General features: G+C 40.2%; 1 protein-coding gene across 2 annotated transcripts in view; it reads right to left on the bottom strand.

Annotated features, from left to right (window-relative positions):
• LOC140694645 (trafficking protein particle complex subunit 9-like) overlaps nt 1-23641 on the bottom strand; it is a 29930-nt gene extending 6289 nt beyond the window's left edge. The window contains exons 1-2 of one of the 2 annotated variants that reach the window (XR_012070227.1): nt 23348-23607; nt 4233-4411 (exon numbers count right to left, since the gene is read on the bottom strand). Coding sequence is in view for 1 of the 2 variants with exons in the window: in XM_072957806.1 (XP_072813907.1) it covers nt 23348-23373 (26 nt within the window). In the remaining variant the exon portion in view is untranslated. Of the gene's footprint in view, nt 1-4232; nt 4412-23347 lie in introns of those variants that run through there. The other variant, XM_072957806.1, reaches the window with a different exon arrangement.
• Between the last annotated feature and the right edge of the window lie 49 nt (nt 23642-23690).

Raw genomic sequence — 23690 nt, forward strand, 5'->3', positions numbered from 1 at the left:
CCTTATTGGCTAAGACCCCCTTACTTGTAATTAAGCCTTTAAAACCTCATGTGGACGTCTTGGAGGTACTCAGAACTTCGAAACACAAGCCCCTCTGAGCCTGCCGGCATAATACATTTGAGTACTCCAACAATCCGAGTGGTGCTTGTTTCTTGGCTGGCCTGTTTCTGTAACACTCAGCTCCATTGCCCAGCTTTCTAGGTAGATAGGAGTGTTACTGAGTCCAAATTCATACTCCTCAGTGCAGGACAGGCCAATAAGTTGAGAGACCAGGTGTTGAGGCATGGAATAGAAAGTTTCTGTAGACCTAGATGGCAAAATAATGTCCTGGAAAACCAACTCCCCAAGTCACAATTCAGGCTCCTTTCCTACGTGCTTGGTTGTTGCAAGCTTCTTGGTGTAGTAATTCCCTCTTGTTAGAATCCTTTGTTCTTGCAGCTATCTGCCTGGGTCAGATCCCTGTAAACCTCTAACAAAACAAACGTTATTTTCTATTCTGCAATTTGTTATCTTTTAATGAATGAAAAAGTGTTAAATATCCTTAAAGGTCAAAGCCTTCAGAATAGGCTCTCCTGTATATTTAAGGCTCTAAGCAATATTGTTTTACAAGTAAGATGAAGCCCAGGAGACAGAACACAGGGTTAAAGTCAAAGGAACAGATCTAATATGGAGTCAGATTTGTTCTGTTCTATTACCCAGGTAGAAGCCACTTGAGGATTTAAATCCCTTTAAGTTAAAAATAAGTACAACGTTGAAGGAATTTACATACATAGGTGGGAATGTGCAAAGCATATCTGGAAAAGCATCCAAAGGATAGTAAACAGTGGCATCTCCAGAGAGGGCTGAAACAAGAGAGGATGAAGGAAAACTTTTTTCACTTGTGTATTTTTGTACTCTGAGTTTTTTTTAACCATTTGCTTGTATTTCTTTTTCAGTTAAAAAAATATGTGTAATGGAGCAAAGGAGTAACTAGCTTAGCAAATACAGCAGCCATGGAATCACTGAGACATCACTTTTGATTTAAGACAGAAAGCACTTATTGACTCTCTCCAATGTGCTCAGTGCTGTTTTAAGACTTATTTTATTATTTATTATTATTATTATTATTATTAATTATTATTATTATTATTATTTTATGATGTAATAATATGGTATCCCTCACCCCTGCCCATGGCTGCTGGAAAACCATCTGAGTTTTTATTGAGTTGTTTTCCAAGGAGTAGAGATGAGTTATAAACAGAACACATCTTCAGGGCAAAACAGGTGGAGTGCTTTTCGAGCAGGCCAGACAGCTATGAAGGGTTTTCAATAGAGGCGCCCAGAAGCTGAGAGAGAAAGCCTCCAGGACACTACAAAAAGCTGCCCAAACTGCCTTCTACATGGCACTACTGAAATAGGAGAGGGCAAATCTGACTCCATATTTGATTTTTTCCTTTGATTTTAACAAAGCCAAGTTAATACGCTCCGGTTTTTTCATGGGTTATGATGTCACAGAGGAGACGGACAGGTCAACAAGGAACCACTCTGCCTTGATCACGGAGCCGGGGAACAGGATGGGCTGCAAGATGTATGACGCAACCGCAACTGTGCCCGTGTTTCCAGGCAGGTACCCAAAGTCGCCTCCACAAGGTGTCAAACACTTGTGCCCACGTCCTCATCAACAGACATGTATTAAAGAGAAATGGAAACTTATAAAAGGCCAATACCCTTGGTGGGTACACCGTCCAAAGAGCAAAGTCTCAGTTTGACAACTGGCCATCTCGGTTCCCTGTGATTCATTATTGGAGAATCATAAAACCACTTCTCTGTCCTCAAGAAATGCTACATATTTGTCCTATCTGTGGCTCAGGGTTGGAGCACGTTCAAGTGAACTTTAATGTCTACACAGATTTGACTGTCTTTCTCCAGGTTCACTTCTCCATTCCAAAGAGGCCTGAGCTAAGTCCATCCTCCGTAAGATCTATTCCCTCCAGTGACAGCTCATTGAGCCTGCAATTAAAATCCAAGTGAACAAGAATGTCCTCAGCTAAAAAGTTCACCCACCCTTCACTGTTTTCTTAATCTCCTCTCCTGGCTAATTGCAACAGACTAACACCTCCCTTCCCGAAGCTACCCAACTATGTCAGTTTGTCTACACATAGAGAAAGTAAGGTCCATTAAAGAGGAGACAACTACATAGTCACTTCTGAATTCCTAGCATAAAGTAATGTCAATAAATAGAAGTATGATTATGGCTACTTTCCTTTAAAACTTTTCTGGTTATTTGAATGAGACCTTGGAAGAGAGGTGTTTTTGGTCCATTATCTTGATCCACAAGACTCTGGAGGCCTTTTTCGGAATGGATGTTCACTGATTCATTCAAAACACAACTTCTCAATCAAGGAGTAGCGGTGCTTTTCTGCCAGGAGTTTGTGGTCACTCTCATGCCAGAACAGCTTTAAATTATATCCTTACTTTGGATTTGTTATTTTTCCCTTCTTCCAACAAAATTACTTTCCTTACTTTCTTGCCTTGAGGAATTTTTTTTTCCTATTTCACCCTTTAGTAAACCAAGATTCTCGGGTTGGGCTTGGCCGATAATATGATCAGCCATCCAACTCTCAGTGTGAGAGGCCTGGGGCTCAACTCCTGCACTCCTGTTAAGGCAACTGAAAATCAGTTCAGGAGCCAACCACCACCCCACGGCTTCTAAGGTTCACATATCTCCCAGAATCCCTGCTTTCTCGTTTGTCTTGGCTTCTGAGGATTTTCCCTAACTTTCTTGACAATTAGTTGTGCAGCTTGAAAGATGAGGAAGGAAGGTTTTATTTCTTAATCAGCATTTTAAGGAACTTGTGTAATGAAGTTTTTCACGAGTTTCTAGAACCCTCCATTGCCGAGACAGAAAAAAAAACTAGACATTTACTAAATTTAGCTCTCATGTGCATTTTTTCTTTGCTTTAGTTCTCTTAACTGTTAACAGACATTTTTTAATTAAAAAAAACCCCAAATACTATACAACATTGAAGGGGCAAACAAAATTAAAGGGAAAAGACAGAAAAATGATAACTACACTACAATGTTAATAGAATACATACACTATGGATCAGATCAGCAATTCTCAGTAACAGCTAATTGAAACATGACCATGAGGTAAAATGTCTCTCCTGTCAGGACATGGCCAACAGAAAATAGATTTGAAACAACAAACTAATATCCTAAGTCTGGCGAGGTACAGAAGTCTACCAGCTAAATGTGTCTTCTTCTGGAAAAGAGGGAGACTCACCAGCACTTTTCTGTGGAGCCTGAGCCCAGGGGAGGACGGTGAAGTGAGCTCTGTAAGTACCCAATTAGCAAAGTGAGTGATGAATAAAGAGACGTGAGCTTTGATGACAGAGATGATACTACTATTCATTTGTCCTGTAGAGTATGTCTTCACGTTCAGTGATCAATACTTCGGCGTCCTCAGCAGTTGAGATTAAAGGAAAATGCACAGCCCGGGCCCAGACCTCCTTTTGAGCTCGTGACACTGCACTTAGATGTCTCAAGGGCACCTCCAACTCCACCTGCAAAGAGCTGACTTCACGGTGCTCCTCATATAGCCGTCCTGCCAAGGGCACCAAGTCGGGGGGTAAGGTCTCCCTGCCTCTCCCAACTCAGGCCCATCACTCACAGTGTGACTGGACCCCTCCTTCAGGGCCCAGATATCCTAAGTCACCGAGTCCCACCACCCTCACCTGACATTCCAGATACTCACTGGCACTCACTCAACACTGACTCTGTGCTGGAGACCACGCTGCACACTGTGCACACGTTATCTCACTTGATCTCCACAACAGTCCTGCGAATTGGTTACATCACTGCTTTAATTGATTAGATAAATTTTTTCACTATCTTGAGTGCGTCATCCAAAGTGACACGGCTACTGAGCCACAAACCTGGGACTGAAAACCACTTGAAAATTGAACACTGCTACACCTCGCAGCCATCCTACTCTGACTCATCACATCACCTCCTGCTGAGCCTTCTAAATGATTCCAAGCAGCATTCTACAAGACAAAAGTGAACTACGAGAGAACCCCATTCCCCTACTTAAAATCTGTCAATGACGGTCCACTGTCCTTAGGAAAAGTCCCGCCGGGCCTGAGCACAGCCCAACGGCACGGCATCCGCGTTCCGTGCATGTCCGTACCGCCTCACCCACCACGCATCTCTACACGTGCCGTGTCCAGGACAGGGATGCTGACTCCGTATAACCAAGGGCTTGTCTCACTCGAACATTCATCACCTTCTTCAGTATTCATCTTCTTCATTGCTGACTCTCAGAAAAATGTTTTCTTAGGATGAATCAATATCTTTTTCCTTACAAATTCACGTCATTGATGATGAGCTCCCCCCAAAATAGAGAAGACCTAATTCTCAGTCTCCTTATCTGTAAAGTGAGAATAACAAGGAAATATATGAAGTTTTAAGAGAAATAATATTCATGTGAGGCTGAGGGACAATTCCATCATACAGTAAGCACTCAATATGTGTTTACTTAATATTAATAATAATATATTGCATTCCAGCAACGTTCATTCAATGTTGTATGACTTTTTCCAACAGACTACTGACAAACTGTTGGACAAACCCCTTTGAGCAGATCAGCACAAGTGTACTGGGAGATGTAATGGCTGACTCCAGTTACAGCTGCAGCCACCCAGCACTATGGGGTGGGGGCAGTTTGCTCAAACTCTTACATGTTGCTTGAGCATTTAGTTGTCATTATAGAATAAAGACAGGTGTTCTGTAGTCAAAGCTCCTGAAACATAAATCTTCAAAGATTGATGCAAATTAGGTTTCAAGTACAACACTCTCACTAGAAATTATTTGAAAATTATAGTCTTAGCTCCTCTGCACATCAAAAGGGCATGTTCTTAATGTATCTGACTAAATACACCAAAAGGGTTGTTTAAAAGAAATTAAGAAGAAGCCATCCTGAATAAGTTCTCAGTATCATCTGCACAAAGCCCCACCCAAGGGTCTCATTTCTCACTTCCACATAGATGTTCAGGTATCTTAACTTGGATCTTGGTATCTTATAACACGGGGTGGGGAATAGTTGTGGATAGATTTATGTAGCAAATATAAGCCTAGGGTATTTGCTGTGAAGGAATTCTAGAAATACGAAGATTGATATATATTCCCACCCATAAGAAACTCAGCCTATCCATTTACAACAGCATAAAAAAATAAAATGAGAGATACATTTAACAAAAATTTACAAGATTTGTACATTGAATAATTTGAAGTATCACCAAAATAAATTTTAAAAGATCTACATATATGGAAGACATCCCATTTTCATGGAATGATAGACAATATTATTAAAAATGTTAAGACTCCTCAAAGTGATCTACATTTTCAGTGGAATCCTTATCAAAATTCCAGTTGACTTCTTTGCGAAAATTGAAAAACTGATCCCAAAATTCATATGGACTTGCAAGGGGCCCAGGACATCCAAAACAATATCGAAAAAGAAGAGTAAAGATGGGGGACTCACTTTAAAGGGTACTAAAGAGCTACAGTACACAAGTCAGTATGGTACTGGCATAAGTTTGGATAAATAAATCTATGAGACACAATAAAAACCCAGGGGGAAAAACTTACATTTACAGACAGTTTTCCATATGGGTGCCAACAACACTCCATTCAAAGAATAGTCTATTCAACAAATGGTGCAGGGAAAGGTGAGTATCTGCAGGCAAAAGAATCAATCTGGAATCTGCACACCCATATTTTAAATAACAAATGAAATTTAATCCAAAATAGATCACAGACAGAAACATAAAAACTAAACCTATAAACTTTCTAAAAGAAGACACATTATAAATCTTTGTGGTCTTATGATAGGCTTTTGTTTCCTAGATACAGTACCAAGAGCACAAATGATAGAAGAAAAAAGCAGATAAACTGGACTTCATCAAAATTAAAACCCTTTTCTTATAAACGACATCATCAAGAAAGTCAAATGACAGGGGAAATGGGTATCTCAATTGATAGAGTGCGTGCTTAGCAAGAAAAATAAAATAAATCAATACATCTAATTACCTCCCCTTTAAAGAAATTGTTTTAAAGTTTAAAAAAACTCTAGTGAAATGTCAATGTGCTGAATAGTAGAAAAATTTTGCAAAGCATGTATCTAAAAAGAGAGTAATATCCAGGATATATAACAAATGGTTACAACTGAACAATACAACAAAATAGACCCAATTTTTAAATTTACCAGGAATTTAAATAGATATACAAATGGCCAATAAGCATATGAAATGATGCTCATCATCACTAGCCAATTCAAAATCAAAATGAGATCTCATTTTACACCCACTAGGATGGTTATAATGAAAACATGGACAATAACAAGTGTCGTTCAGGAGGCAGAGGAACCTCATATACGGCCAGTGGAAAGGCACAATGGTGCAGCTTCTTTGGAGAAGTCTGGTTATTTCTTCAAAAGCTTAGAGTTATATGGCTCAGCAATTCCACTTCTAATTATAGAGTCATCCCTCAGTATCTTCGGGGGTTTGGTTTCAGGAACCCCCCACCCTGGATACCATAATCCACAGATGTTCGAGTCCCTTTACAATCAGCCATCTGGATCCATGAAGAGGAAACTACAGATATGGTGGGCCAACTGTACAGCCAACAGAATGAAAACATAATCTCACAAAAACTTTCACATCAATATTCATAGCAGTATCATTCAGAGTAGCCAAAAGTTACTAACAATATCCATCCATCAATGAACGGATAAAGAAAATTACCAAGAATACGCCCACAAACTTTTGGTCATTGAAACTTTGCCAAAGAGGTGAGAACATACAATGGAGTAAAGGCAGCCTCTTCAGCAAATGGTGTAGGGAAAACTGAACAGCTGCATGTAAATCATTGAAGTTAGACTACTCCCTCACAGCATACACAAAAATAAATTCAAAATGTGTTAAAGACTTAAACATGTAGACAAGAAACTATAAACCTCTTAGAAGCAACCATAGGCAAAACATCTGACATACATCTCAGCAAAGTTTTCCTTGAGCAGTCTACTCAAGCAATAGAAATACAAGCAAAAATATACAATTGGGATCTAATTAGACTTGCAAGTTTTTGCACAGCTAAGGAAACAGTAAGGAAAACATAAAGATAACCAACCTATGGAATGGGAGAAAATAGTTGCAATACATGAAACTGACAAGGGCTTAATTCCCAGAATATGTAAACAGCTTTTACACTTAATAAGAAAGAAAAAAAAAAAACAATTCAATTCAAAAATGGGAAGAAGTCCTAAAGAAACATTTCTCCAATGAAGACATACAAATGGCCAAAAGGCACATGAAAAAATGTTCAATATCATTATCAGAGTAATGCCAATCAAAACTGCAATCAAGAATCACCTTTCATCGTCAGAATAGCCATCATTCAGAAGTTCACAGACAATAAATTCTGGAGAGGCTGCGGAGAATTGGGAACCCTCCTACACTGTGGTGGGAATGCAGTTTGGTGGAGCCATTGTGGAAAACTGTATAGAGGTTCCTCTAAAGACAAAAAATTGACCTCCCATATGACCCAGCAATCCCGCTCGAGGACACATATCCAAAAGGATCTGTAATTCAAAAAGACACTTGCACCCCAATGTTCACAGCAGCACTATTTACAATAGCAAGACATGGAAACAACCTAAATGTCCACTGACAGATGACTGGATAAAGAGGTTGTAGCATATTTGTCCAATAGACTACTATTCAGCCTTAAAATAATAATAAAATAATGCCATTTGCGGCAACATCAATGGAACTGGAGAATGTCATTCTATGTGAAGTAAGGCAGAAAGAGAAAGGAAAATACCATATGAGATCGCTCAGATGTGGAACCAAAAAAAAAAAACAAAACAAAGAAACAAAAAGATAAAGTTATCTACAGAACAGAAACAGACACAGAGACACAGGAACCAAACTATGGTTACCAGAGGGGAGAGGGTGTGGGAAGGAATAAATTGGGAGTTCAAGATTTGCAGATACTGAGTATGTAAAGAATAAACAGCAAGTTTATACTCTATAGCACTAGAGAATATATTTAATATCTTATAGTAACATGTTTAAAAAGAGTATGAAAATGTATACAGATATGTTCCTATTTAACAGAAGTGTCGTGCTGTACACAAGAAACTGACACAACATTATAAACTGACTAGACTTCAATGAAAATATTTTTAAATAGACCAAAAATGAAAAAAAGGAAAAAGGATATTATCAAACAAAAAGAATAAAGAACTGATTCAGGCTAAAATATGGATGAACCTTAAAGCTTTATGCTAAAATAAGCCAGACACAAAAGGCCAAATAGTGTCCTTTAAGGTGAAGTGTATCTAAGCGTTTATTGTACGATTCCAGTAAATTTTCCAGATGTTTGAAGTCTATCAATTTCAAAATAAAATGTATTATTCATTAAAAATATAAAACGCTTCCTCACAGGAAGGCTTTGATTATTAAATGCAGAAATGCATGTAAAACTCTTGGAACAACACTTTGCACGTCCACACACAGTCACTGCTGTCACTGCCACTCAGAGGTTGGTGCCAGCGCTGATGAGAGCTGCCTCCACTCGCTCCCCTGCAGAGAGTAGTGAAGGCCTGAGTTCTGACATGCAGGGATTGCGTGAACATGGGTCAGACACAGCCACGTCCCAGACTCTGCATTACCCAACTTTCTTATACAAACTGCAACATGTAATGTAAACATGTTAGAGAGATGTATCTTGCAACACCGGGAATACACCCAATGTTTTACAGCAACTATAAATGGAGCATCTATTGTACACCTGAAACTTATAACATATTTTAAATCAGCTATATCTTTATAAAAAGTTAAAAAATAATTTAAAAAGTCATCAATTTAATATTCAATTCGGATTTTAAATAACTAATAAACAACTTAGAATGTATAAAATCATTTAAGTGTGCTGTATGTTTACATATTTATTTACTTTCAGCCTCCTGCTAAAAGAGAAATTAAACAATATTTTTCAACACAGCTTAACAACCATAACAACAAAAAGGCAAAACTGAGAGTGAAGAGACAATGGAGATTCAATATTTAAATGAAACCAGGGGGAGATAAAGTCATAAAACTGGATTACATGAAGTCAGGGCAAGTGTTAGAGTCCGACTAGAAATTCAGCTGTAAGATCCTTGGCAGCTAAAGCAAAAAGAAAAAGATGATGGGGCTGGTGGTAGAGCGTGTGCTTACCGTGCATGGGGTCCTGGGTTTAAGCCCCAGGGCTTCCACTAGCAGAAAAATACAACTAATTACCTACCCCCACATAAGAGCCACAAAGAAAAGAAAAAGAAAAATTTCTTTTCCAAAAAACCTTGATATTAAATTTGGATTAAATACTTAAAAAAATAAAAAGAAAAATAGAAAAGATAAGTGACACTGTGAAGGAAAAGCCCAGCTGGGCTAACAAGCTAAGTCACAAATCTAAGTGTGATCTGTCGGTTTACTGATCTAAGTTTTGCTGGGCTAACTGGTAAACCTGAAATTTAGTGTCAGTTTCCTGGGCTAATAAGCTAACGCCTAAATCCAAGGTCAACAATTGTCAGTAACTTGATCTGTTCCAAATTGATAAGCTTCAGTGTACTGATTGCTTGCTTTTTGTTGTTTGAGTTATTGGCTAATACCTCCATACTTGTAATTAACCCTATAAAACCTCATGTGCACGTCTTGGAGGTGCTCAGAGCTTCGGAGCAGAAGCCCCTATGAGCACGCCAGCGTAATAAATCTCAGTACTCCCACCCTCTGAGTGGTGCTTGTTTCTTGGCCTGCCTGTTGATTCGGTAACAACACAAGCGATAATGCCCGTGAAATAAATCTGCGATGTCTGCTGGCAGGTCCCCATGTCTCACGTGGGAAAACTGAAACATCCTTCTTACCACTCAGAGTCATCCCCATCCCACCCCTAACCTCCCGCTGTTAAATGCAGGAGCACAGGCAGAGCCCGGCCTCTGCTCTCTCTGCGTCATCAGAGTGAGACAGGATGGAAGGGGGCAGAACACAGCCATTCTAGGAAGGCCACAGCAATTAACATCAAAATGGTGACGGATTCAACCCCCAATAGGCCTTGAGGCTCAGGATGAAGAGATTTAACTTCTAGCAGATCTTGAGCTTCGTTATACACCCATTGTAAAAGTAACATGGTGAATAACACGCCCCCAGGCACCATGGCACTCCCTAGGCTAGCCACAAAATTTCACAGGGTGGGAAATGGCCAACTCCCTGGGAATCCCAGCCCCTTGCCCTAAGGCTGGTCCTTCTACTTATTAGCATATGAAACCGCAAGCCCACGAAAACGAGCAACACAGCGCCACCTGGCGGTCATCACTCTCTCTCCCTCTTCGGAGAAGGCCCACAGTCTGTGGAGTGTGTATCTACTTTTAATGTGAGCACCCATCCCCCACACCTCGTGATGTTTTTGTTGCTTTCATTGTATCTCTCTGAATAAATCTACCTTTACTCAACACTGGCTTGCTCTTGAAATCTTTACTGCATGAAGCCAAGGAACAAAATCAGGTAGGACACATCCCAGGGGCTCAACCAAAGCCTGGGACACATCCCTTCTCATGCCCCACGATTTTTTTCTTGTATCAACAGTACTGGGTTGTGAAGGGAGTTCTGAGGCCCCAGCTAAGGGACAGAAGGAGCCTGCAGGGCTCCAATTGGCAGGCCGACTCTCCCCCAGCAGGGGCCCTGGAGTCAGCTTGGTTCTCTGTGGTTCCCTGTTGTGCTGACTCCCCACCCAGAGAGCATTCTCCGTAGGCCTGGCTCCACAAAACCCTTCTCTCCAAAATACAAGCACATCAGGTCACAATCCTCTTGTTCAACCAGGAAATGTTCAGCCCACTTTTTTCTTCCACATTTAAGTACCTAAAAGTCCTTCCTCCCCTCCCACCACTTCTTTCTTTGTGAGAACAATGCACGCCCCACACACCATCCTGAACACAGTTGCCTTGCTGGCTTCGACTGACATGTTTCAGTCTCACACAGCCTGCGTCTTTTCACTTTCCACTTTCTACGTTAAAAAGGCCTTCCTGAGTCCCCCACCCCTCTGATTCTGAACGTCAAAAAATATTCAGGTTAAAGTCACTATCTGCATACATCCCAGGCTTTGGCTAGGTTTCCTTTGCAAGATCTTCATTAAGGAGCTGCATCAAGAAGTTTAAAGAGGCTATTCTTACATCTGAGCGGAGGAGCCTGCATAATATTTAAATGGCTTTGAATTGAGAGTTAACCAGGGACAGAGAGGTCGCAGGTCCTAGTCAACAGTTTCATGAGGCAAAATGTTCTTCAAAGGCTCAGAGTGGCTTCTGAGCATGGAGTCGTCAGGGAGGAGGTGCCAGGCAGTCAGTGGAGTGAGTGACACAGGGTACGCTCCCCCAGCTGGGGAAGAATTGTTTTTTATCTAGTTTTCCAAACAATTTCTTACTACCTTTTCTCTTATTGTCAAAAACTATTTCCTACGAATAAAGCATATTAATGTTAGTCATTTGGGCCACTTGACAGAAGCCTCACGATGCCATTCACAGAGCTGGGACATGACAGCCACACCAGTCTTGGTTGAAAGACCAGTGGGGATATTTCCAAGGTGATCACGGGCATTCAGCAAACTCCCCGGCTTCAATGACTTCATCTCAAAGGTGGGGCCAATAAAACTACCAAGCAAAGTGCGTGATGAAAATGGCCTACATCTGTTTACTAGGTAAGTGCCCGTGACAGCTGCAGCTGAATGGGGAATGAGCACGATTAACAAGGTCCTGTCTACCTGGCCACACGCGCCCTGCCTTCCTGCCTTGGTGCAGCAGCAGAGTTTGTTTATCTGAGATGAACGCCCCCAGAGCAGCCCCGACGGGAAAGCTTTCAGCTCTGCACGACGAGACGTGATCCTTTCCTTCTCAGAGCTGATCACAGTTTGCTGTCGCCTGTTTTTATGTTTATCACTTTTCTAACTGCCTCTCCTTCGGAGATTTTGCTCAAGCAGCGCAGGGCCAGGTGTGTCTTGCGGCCTGCCGGATATTCTGGGCTGGGAAACAGCCGACACCACATTAGGCTCTGGTGCTGAACGGAGAGGGCAGAAGGCCCAGGGGCCCATGCTGAACAGAGGCCCCTGCACCCAAAATTATGGTCTGACTTTGGGCAAATTACACAGTGTTTTTTACCCTCAGATTCCTCATCTGTCCATGAAAATAACTGCCCTTTGCACACAGAGTTACGAGGATTAAAGTAAATCACCAAATTCACAACTTAGCCAAGGGGCTACCAGTGCGTCCTCAATAGACAAATGCTGCCTTTACGGCTCTGACACATGCCAAGCGTGGCGGCCGCACACAGTGAACACTGCTAAGTGCCAGTGTGTTAAGTGCTTCATGTGTGCTATAATACTCTTTAGAATTTACAACAATCCCAGGAATAAACGAATATTATGATGCCCATTTCACAGATTCACCAAGAGGTTAAGAGAGTTTACATTCTAGTCCAAGGCCTTATGGTGAGGAAATGGCGATTTAAACCGGAATCTGGGCCCAGGCCTTGGCTCCATCTCTCTCCCATCCACCTGACCACTTGCCTATGAATTCCACCTGTCCAATACACAAGTTTGAAGCTGGCCAGCTCTTAAATGCAATGTGTGCCAACGTTTGTCATTGTTGGTTAATGACCATAAACTGTTCTCAGAAACCACTACAGTAAAGAAAGGTGGACTTAAGGAATTCTGCCTTCCGCTTTCCTGTAATGTGCAGAAACCCTTCCATACACCACCAAATCCAAATGTATGCTTCCTCCATGTTTATGTTTGCACACGGCTTATTAACGTAGAAGGTACCTGCAGTAATTCCATCTCGGTTGCTTTCCAATTTTGCAGATTATCCGTAATCAGTCTGTCAACGAAAATACTACAATGTGAATGAAAATACTGCAACCACGTCAGTAAACAATACTGAAACCAAGTCATTAAAGGCTACCGCCACCCCCCAGCAAGGACAGGCCTGTAGCCCAGCCTCTGCAGCAACTAACAATGGTGCCGTCTGAGTAGACTCAGAATAAGAAAGGACAGGATACTGGCCCTAGATAGCTAGGTGCTTGTCTAAAAAATGAATTCAGTGAGTCTAAATGTTTGCTTCCTCCCATACATACAAAAGCACTAATTTCTTGTGCTTGAGATACCTGGCTTTCTTTAGATAACAAGCAATCTTTTATTGTTCCAACAACCTGGTCTTTGTTGTAAAGCTCCTATATATCCTAGCACCTCCTCAACCTCTTGGGAACAGTCCCTCAGAGCGATCTGAGAGGCTGTCATTCCGGCTCGAGTCCTCCCGCCAAATAAATCAAAACTCTTAACTTTTAGGCTGCACATGTATTTCAGTCAACAGTTTTGGCCGCCATGAAGGGACCAAGAGCAGATTTCTCTCCACCTGAACTCTCCGAGTAACTGAAGCCTTGGTACCATCAGTGGCCCTTTGTGCCCATCTGCCTTCTCGGGAAGTCCAGATGAATTTGGGTGAGTCTCTCCTGGTTCTCGGATCTCACATATTTGTTGATGATCCTGAGTTTTATCTGGTGGTGTATCCAGGTACATGGCCCTCCAGTTGAAAGAAACTGGGGTGAATTACCCACCCAGTGGAAACATACTGGTTGGGGCCTGGTTGAAAGATAACGGGAAATACCCACCTTGAGGAGATGTCCGAGGTGGGGCTGGTGGAAACATATCAGAAAAATACTCACCCAGTGGAGACGTCCCAAGTGGGTCCAAGTTGAAATACACTGGGTTCAGGACTGGGTGGTTAGGTTATAGCCTGGTCTAATGTTTTCCTCAATTTGGTTACATCCATTGAATTTTTCAGGATAAAAGTAAAACTCTTATGAGGAACCTTTCAACTCCAAAAATGGGACCCTCCTCCTGGCTGGTAACAGCTTTCTCGGGTGACAGAGAATCTTCCAGGAGTGGTAGAGGCAAAGACTTCAGGCCATAGAGTTGTCCCTGCGGGAAATCTTACTAGCAAATTTATTCTGAGATCCCGACCTTAAAATGGGGAATAGAACTTTCAAAAAAAAAAATAAAAAACAGAAAAAAAAAATGACAGATTGCCAGCCTCCAACTATTACCCCAGCCAGGTTTATGTATGTACAAAACTTACATTAATTGGAAATAAGAAAAAAAAAACTCACTCTGAAAGTAAATAACCAGGCCTGATAAAAACATTTTTTGGAATTCTGAACTTATTAAAAACAAAATCCCGTTTAGGGGGAACTTGGATTTCTCTTCCTGTGTCCCTGAAATGTTAATGTTTTACCTTTCTCTGGGTGTTTGAAGTGTGTGTATGTATGTATATAAATGTTTACTTTATTTTTTAAAGGAAATCTTGGACTCTGACATACAAATGGTTCAAGTATTGTGTACATATGGTGGCCACGCAAATAAATTGGGATTCTAAGCAATTCTTTGATTGTACCAATTTTGAGATATTTTGCCATCTTAAATTTTGTTGCATCAGCCAGGGCCACAAAGGCCTTTAGCTTTTGGACAGTAAACCTTTGAATTTTATTTAGGCAACACCCCCACTCTCATGTGGAAGAGCCTACTCATGTTATTACTTTAAAATCACTATATATATATATATATATATATAAATTGATGTAAATATATATATATAAATTGATATAAATATATATATATATATAAACTGATGGCCATATGATGAATCCTTTAATTTGGAAAAACCTTTAAATTGGTGAAAGTTGAAGGAGATCTCGTTATAAACAGCTGTTTTATTGGTACCTATTAAAATCAAGTTTAAAGGTAGAAAAATATATCTAATGGTTAACCTAAGAACTTAGTTAAAAAAATAAAACTGGTTTGAAAAGCTACATTTATGTTTTTACTTTCCGATACATGGTTCTAGAGATGCTAATAAAAACTTAGAATAATTAATGTTAATTAGTTTGAATAACTCCAAAAAGGATTGTAAATATATCAGAAAAAAAAAACATAAGTTGCTTATCCCAAATGGATAAATATTTTTATATGGTTATTTTAAATGAGATAAATAAAATGGACATTTTTGGATTTAGATATAAGGTTTTGATCCTACACTACGTTAAGTTAAAAAAAAAAGGGTCAAAGAGATCACCTACTGTCCCCCAACATTAAAGTTCAAACAAGTCCGTTTTATTTAACACAGTTTAAAATATATGTATATATAGACTGAAATACTTGATCAATTATTGGGACAACAGAACAATTAATCAAATTTAAAACTGAGAAAGGCCTAAGCTCTTTGTCTGAAACTTGGGCATCATAGAGACTTCTATAAAATTATATACATGCACAAAAAAAAAATAAAAAAGGCTTCTGGCACTCCTTATAAAAATAAGAAAAATTGATTAAACCTAATAAATATAAAAATTAAAGGTAAAAGATTTAATAAAATTGAGATACAATTCTGTGAAATTGGTATATTTAAATGGTCTTTATACAAACCTTTTGCTTATGTTATGGGGTAGATATGTTTCAGTGGAAAAACGCTTCCCCTTCTTGGTATTATAAGGCTGGGCACATATCTGTCCCTCTGAAAATATTAATTGAACTAATTAAAGGAAACCAGTAGAGTTACATGAGACATCCAATATAACATAAAATTAAAAACAAATGTTGAGTGGCTAATAAAAAAATATAATTAGAGTTTTACCCTGGGTTTAACTTATAACTCAAGGAAAAGAGACCTTACTAAATGCCTTATGCAAGCTTTGGAAGACATGATAAAGTAAACCTTAAAGTTTTAAAACATGGAATTCTTTGTTTACAGCTCTTCTCACTGACATAAAAATGCCAATTAAGGAGGTAAAATTAGGTCTGGGTGACAGACCAGATCTCTGGGGACCTGGAAGAGAGTGTCTTTGTCTTGCAGATCAGAAATATAAATACAACAAACAATGACCTAGGACTGAGCCTAATTAGCTCAACGAAATAAAATTTAAGCCAAGAAATTTTTGGCATTTTAGAACTCAGAACCCCAACGGGTTTCAGTTTTTGTGAAGAAATCTAAACTGTCTGTTTCATAAATAGTAAGCCTTAGTGATTTGAGCAAGCAAATTCAGCTTACTCCATCTATTATTATACCTATCTCATAGGTAAGTTTTAAAGTGAAGCTATGAGATCTCTATCTTTTGTCTGATTATAAGCCTGCATACACATTATAGATGTGAGATATTTCTACTGCTAAAAAATCAAAGTCAAAGTGAAAGAGCTCTGCTTAATTGACGTAAAAAATAAGAGTTTAAAAATTAACTATTTTTAAAATGAAAACTGAACAAATTGACTTTCAGCATCACGTGAACTGGAAAATATTCACTATTAAGATAATATTTGATATTGTTTAGTTTAAGTATGTTCTAATTAATATAGACATCTTTAAAGTCATCAATATTAAGTATAATACCTTTACTGTACCTAGGTTTAATCAAAGTCAAATAAGATCCTGTTATATCTGTTGCAGATTTGTCAAGAAAAAAACAATATTAATGTGGTGTGGTAAAATTTTAAGTAAATTAAATGCAAATGAGGTGAGAGCATTGGGTAAATGTTTAAAATATATTTTTAAAATGTATGCTTAAGATAATCTCTGAATGTTTAGTATCTTTAAATTCTAGATATCTGCTAAATTAAGTTAAATGATGGGATTTTATTAAATAGTTATGCAATTTTCAGATAAAATAAGATTGAAATATGAATTACTTAACATTTAACTTCCTCTTACAGTGAAATTAAGGTGTTTAGAAATATTAATAAATGGTTGGTGCCACCCTGAAATAGTCTCTATTAGTAAGGGAATGATCTCAGTATCCTAGGGAAGTAATATAAATGTGTAAAGGAAGATATAAGAATGGAATTATATTTTGTTAATGAAAATTAGTGACTTTCTCCTGAAGCTGGTTACTTCTGAATGGAAGAGAAAATAAGGGACACACTAATATGAGTATAGAAAGCTGTGGAAGGCTTGTGGAAGAGGAAACCTGAGGAAAGAGTTTTGTACGTGGTCAGAATTGGCTAAGTTTAGAATCAAACTGGGCAACGTAAATGAATCTTAGAAGTAAGCTGGTACAAGATTAGATTTGGTTTTCTCTCTGTTAAGAGGAAAAAATTATCTTAAAATGTTAATCCACCTTCAGTAACAGATTGTAAAACTTCTTATACCACTTAGCTGATCTGTTTGGTCTTTACCTTTGATGTATTTTCTTGTTAATGAGTTAGTACTACTTTACAGTGATCTGTATGTTTATCTGACCAAGTGTTCTGAAATCTTTTAACAAGATCCCCAAATATCAAATTCTAATTAAAGTTCTTTTAACCTCCAGTTAAGTTTGGGATGCTACAGAGGGCCCCTGAAACATCCCAAAGATAGATTTTAAACTAGTAAGACTCATTTGGCATGTTAAATAACATGGTATTGTCAAATGAATCATAAACCTTCTAAGGCTATACTGAATGAGAAAATATTATTAATATAGATACTGTAGAAATTATATGGACTCCCTAAAATTCTGGTATATCTGAAATGTTACCAGTGATAATTATGGGTATAGTGAACAGGTTTCTTTATTGATTATAGTGTAACGGTGTTTAACCATGCTTTTAAATCTTTTGTCATTTATAGACAGTTAATTGGTTTCTTCTGATGGTTTTGCAAAATGCTTTCTCTTCAAGGAGATTTACTGATTTCTAATAAATTTCAAATTATAGCACTGAACTAAACTGGGTAAGAAATTTTTAATGTGTAATGAAAACTCTGATTAAAAGAATTAGTTACATGGGACTGAGCAAACTGGGGAATATGGTTATAATTTTTGATATTGTTTGAAATACTACTGGCTTTTAACCTGTTTCCCAGACATAAAGGATCTCTTCTCCTTAAGCTAGTTATGGTTCACAGCAATTTGATAAATTATACCTATGTAATCAGACTTGGAACAGTTATTTTTCTCTCTATCTGATCCCTCAAGGGACTAAAAACTCTTAGGTCCCCAGTGGCTCTATCAGACAAATTAGGAAGTTCATTTCCTAACAGATATAGGACTATAAAGGTATTTTAAGGATTTTAAACAGAAAAGAATTTACCTAAATCTGTAAGGCAGAAACCCATGGAAATCCTTGACGTGGCTTTCTTGGCCTTAGCAAACCTTATTAACATTCTACCCTGAGACTCCGTATTAAAACTTCCAACACAGCCAATTTAAAATAGCCTATATGATCAAATAATCAGACTTCACTTGTAAAGAAATTAATCTTCATTTGGCTATATTTGAGAAAACAGAGGGTAACTTTAGAGAGAAAAAAAGATTATATTTTAGTGGATATTAAATTCTAGTTTTGTTAATTGAGGTCCATATTTACTAAGACACTTCCCAGATCATTCCTTGCTGTTATGTCACATGGCTATACAGTTTAATTGAATTATGAAAAGGATACTCTAGGTTTGTTTCTGAAGTTCAGTTATCTATCCTTGGGTAAAGTTCCAATGCCCCATGACCTGCAGCCAGGGGATTATACATACTGGAACAGGCATGACTTAAATAACTCTCTCCAACCTGAACGGAAGGACACTTTTTCAGGTACTCTTAACTAGACCATACACACTAAAGCTGAAGGAAACGGACTCTCGGATTCATTTCCTATCAGAAACAGCCCCTGCAGTGCACTGGCCTATAGAGCACTGCTCAACTTAAAACGATGCCCAAATGGAGAAAAAGCTACCAGGCCAGGATGAGAAGAAGACGACATCTGAGGTAGACTGCTGACCCAAGACACCGGACCAGGTCTGTATAAAAATTACTTTGATAATTTCTCCTACCTTTGATTATGAACTACTCCAATTGTTAAGTTTATGATAAATTACCTATGTCTAGTACTTCTGTGTTACCTTGGTGGGATTCCCTACTCCAAGGCTCTAAATTGATAGCCCTCAGAAACATTATTCTCAAAAGAAATTATAGTTCTGCTTAGGCCACTGTTGATCTTACAAGGTGGGAGACTTCACCTGGCCAATTAATACCTGCTGTGAGCCTGACAATAAATATGAACTTTCTCATAAGATCAAACTCAATGAGAAACACAAAATTTTAACCCAAAATACAACTTCTCGACTATTAAATTCTTACTCGTGACTTTATTAACGTTACTAGTTTTATTACTTATATCCTGTCTATTTTATAAAATTGTTGTCTGTTACATTTCCCAATGTGTAACTAGGCCTACAAGATTGATGATTGCTAAACATCTTGAAGAAACAGATAGAATTTATAACCCTGAATAAAATAAATATAATAGTGTGATTCTAGGAATGGGAATGAGCAATGAAGGGTAAACACTTCCTGGATCATAATAGACTAGTAAGACAGGTGATCCAGAGAACTTTTAGTATCAACAAGGCCTAATATAAAAATCTAACACCTTGAATGGCAACTCAGAAGATTCTTCACCTGAACTAGGAATGAGCCATCGTAGCACCGTGGGACAAAATTGGTCATGAAATGTCTCTCAAAATATTGGTCGAATTTAGGACCAAGGGGGAGCACTGTGAATGAAAATACTACACTGTGAATGAAAATACTGCAACCATGTCAGTAAACAAAGAATGCTGAATCCAAGTCATCAGCGGCTGCTGCCAAACTCCAGCGAGGAGAGGCCTAAAGCCCGGCCTCTCAGCCACTCACAGAGGTGCCCTCTGAGCAGATTCAGAGTAAGAAAGGACAGGATACTGGCCCTAGATAGCCAGGGGCTTGCCAAAGGAATGAATTCAATGACCCAAATGTTTGCTTCCCACCATACATAGAAAAGCAGTAAATACTTGAACTTGAGATATCTGGTTTTCTTTAGATAACAAGCAATTTTTTTATTGTTCCAATTACCAATTAGCTTCTATATATCCTAGCTCCTCCCCTACCTCTTGGGAGCAGTCCCTCAGAGTGATCTGAGAGGCTGTCATCCTGGCTCGAGTCCTCCAGCAAAATAAAACAAATCTCTTAATATTTAGGCTGAACGTTTATTTCAATCAAGTCCCAGAATAGACACAACTCATCAATTCTGTAATGGAACACACTGAATCAGGAACCAAAAGCATGTTCTAGTCCCGAAAAACTACGGTTTCCTCATTCTTCCTGTCATTATACAATCCCTCCAGAACTCATTAACTTTCTGTCTGCTCGTCTGGCAACCAAACTCATAGAAGAGTCAACTCAGCAGAGCGCCTTCCTGGGGAGAAACCCCGCAGCAGCACTGCAGGCTACCTGCCCTCCCAAATGCTCTGCTGACCCTTGGTGTACTCGGTGGAGACCAGGCCAGCAGAGCTCTTCCCAACAGCTGCAAAGTCGCACACGTTAAATAAATCACTTTATTTTATATGATATTTTACGTATATACCCATCTCTGAAAACAGCTTTGCCAGAAGCCCAAAGCTTCAACATCAATCTGCAAAGGCAAATCCGGACCCCAAGGGAAAACAAGACTTAAGACGACGCTAAGGCCTCCAACGTCCTCTCAAGGACCGTCAACCAAACTGCCTGCAGGTCTGCAGCTGCAGGCTGTTACATGACTGGCTTTAAAGCACCCCCCTCCTGCACTCGGGCACTACAATTTCCCTCTACGCCCTCCCATCTCAGGGTAAAAGCAGCCGCTGCAGAACCTTGCAGGGCAGCACTGACAGGACTGGACAAAGAGGATCAGAGCTTAACTAAGCCTTCTGATGACACGAGCTTGTCACTCTGTCACTTTACAGATGAAGATATATATAGAGAGGTGGGGTGATATTGCTCAAAGTCACACAGCTAATAAGTGGCAAAGTCTATAACTCTGTTCTTCCCTTCGACGTGACGCCCCAGCTGGGAAGCCCACAGGGTTCTCTTGTGCCTGCCTGAACATTCCTCTCCTGTCACTCATAACCCAACACAGGGTCTGACTCTAGCCTGTCTTTTCAGCATCTTTTCCCTCCAGTCTCGCAGGAACAAGGCGGTTTGGGCCACTGTATGACTTCCGGATCCCAGAAAACTCAGTGCTTAGGCTGGTCTTGCCTGTGCATCCGGCCCCCTGCTCAGAGGCTCTTCCTCCCCTGCAGGATGACGCTCACACTCTCCGCAGGGACACCCCCTCAGGGAAGCCCTCTTCTCGCCCTCAGCACAGCAGGTGTCCCAGGCCACATCCCGAGCTGCCCCATTAGGACTGCGGGTGCCCAGGTCTGCTAATCAGACCAGCAGCCTCAGACCCAGGGATTATGCCCGGGCCACCCTGCAAACCTACTGCCCGCCTCACAGACCCCAGCCAGCAGCTCATCTGGAAGTCACAGCAAGTGCCCCACCCCATTCAGAAGCCTCTTCATTTGCCAGCACAGCCGATGACTGGTCTCCAACCTTTGGTCAGGTTTGCACAAAACAGCACCTTCAACTGTGAAGCAGGGGGTTTTCGCTTCTGCTCCACATCCTTACTGGAAACGTCAAGGGAAATGAAGAGGCCTTTTCTCAACACTTTTCTGATGACACCCTCCCACCCACAGTACTCATATGCTCAAGAGCTTTGGGTCCACGTGATTTTGTTTCTCTTATGCTAAGTGGCTAAAAACACTGCGGGATTCTTTCCCTTTTGAGGGTATTTTTATTCAGTATATCGGCTTTAACCTGTTTTTGTCTCTGTCTTCAGTATCCCTAGCAGTTGCCACTTCTTATTCCCTTCAGCAGCCTCCCTCCCAACATCTAGTCTAGGAAATCAGCTGTGATGAGGGGCCCGGGGGCAGTCACAGAAGATGCAACTAAGGCACAGAGAGACTACATAATTTGCCCAAGAAAATCAGCTTCAACCCCCAACAATGTGTGTCACTTCCCTGTTTAACTCTTATGCTAAGCAAGCTAACATTTTGTAGATTATGGTTATAAACAGATGAGGTATAAAAATACAAACTAGGACACACATCAATTCTAAGATGTTCCTTAATTCCAATATTGTTTCTATTTATTTCTATTAAAAAAATTAAGAACCTCTGCAGTCTGAATAGCAAAATGTTACTGGGCTTTAAATCCAGAATATAGAGGTGTTAAGTGAGTCATTACTCATATTTATTTGTATGTTCACAAGACAAAATGATTTGAAAGTCCCTCTCCCCTCCCCCTACTCACTACTGGCTCTCACCTGAGCTCCCAGACCACACATTTAACAGCCTTTAAATTTACCCACAGCTGAACTCCTCAGTTTTCCCCCAGAACTCCCTCTGCAGCTTTCCTCCTCAGAGCACCGCAGGAGCATCATTTACCTCATTAATTCACACAGAAACCTGGGCCTTACTCCATCCTACATTCACAGACAGCATTCATCCTTTACTTTTTACCATCTAAACGTGCCTTCAATCTGTTCGCTTTTACCCAATGACCGTCCCACCGCTCTAGTGGAAGCCACCAACACTGCGCACCTGGACTCACGAGTCTCCCAAGTGGCCCCACAGCCACTCTCCCCTACTTGAGACAAATGGGTTTGTGCCACACCCGTGCTTTTGGGACTCTTTTAAAACTCACTGTTCTTAGAAGAAACCCCAATTTCTTCACCTGGTGAAGGTCTTTGCTATAAAATTGTCAGCTCAGGGAGGGCAGGACACGCCCTCTTCCCTCGGCCCCACCCTCTGGCAGAGCATCAGCTTGGGAGGACCTGCTGAGCTACACCAGCCTGTATTCTAAACCTGGTCTTGTGTTCTTAGCAAACAGCTTCACTTATCCATACAAATCCAAGGTAGATTAGAAAGATTTTAAATGTTTAGCTAGACTATTGATTTTGGGGATTTTGCACTAGCAACTTGCAATTTTATGTTCTAATGATTCTGTCTTCTTAAAACCACACCCAGATTAAAGGAGTATTTGTGGAATGTCTTCGGAGTAAAAGAGACTGTACTTTTATAGAAGTTATATTTTATAACATGAAAAACCCGGACAGAATCACAAATGAAACCGCCTCACAAGTGACAGAAGACAGGTGAGAGGCATAAAGCAACAGGTAGCAAAGATATTAACAGCAAAGTTGATTCTCCAACCCCACCAAAATTTCCTGAAAGAATCATTCTGAATTTTAAAAGTAAAAGACTATCACATAGAGAAATGAAATAAATAATCCTCTTCATCAGGGTTTCAAGATCTCACTCCAGATTCTTTAGCAGGCCATACTGAATCCTAGCACAGATAAATCAGATGGACTAGTGGTGAGAAAGTTCCAGGAAAACTGCAGTAATTCCTCCACTTGTGTAAGGACATACACTCACCTGCGGAAGGTGAAAGTTGACCGCATCCTGGAGAAACTCGGAAGCTTCCAGGCTCCGCTTCTGGATGCCGAGGACACGGACAGCTTGGAAGCATGCTTCTAACTCAGTCACCGGCATTCTTACACTGCAGGGGAAATGGAGGCCCCCAGTCAAGAGCAGAGATGTTCCAGTCGTGTATCACAGGCCGTGCCTCGCGGACTCAGTGCCCTGCAGCAGCCCTGCCCGAGGGGAGGACCAGCAGCATGGCCCACCCAAGCAGGAGGGGCACTGTGCTTGAGAAAGCCCATCCCTGATGGGGGCAAGTGGGGCTGGTGGGGTTGAGTGAACTTGTAATTGCCCAAAA

The sequence above is a fragment of the Vicugna pacos genome, unplaced genomic scaffold, assembly GCF_048564905.1.
Source record: "Vicugna pacos unplaced genomic scaffold, VicPac4 scaffold_77, whole genome shotgun sequence".
Lineage (NCBI taxonomy): Eukaryota > Metazoa > Chordata > Mammalia > Artiodactyla > Camelidae > Vicugna > Vicugna pacos.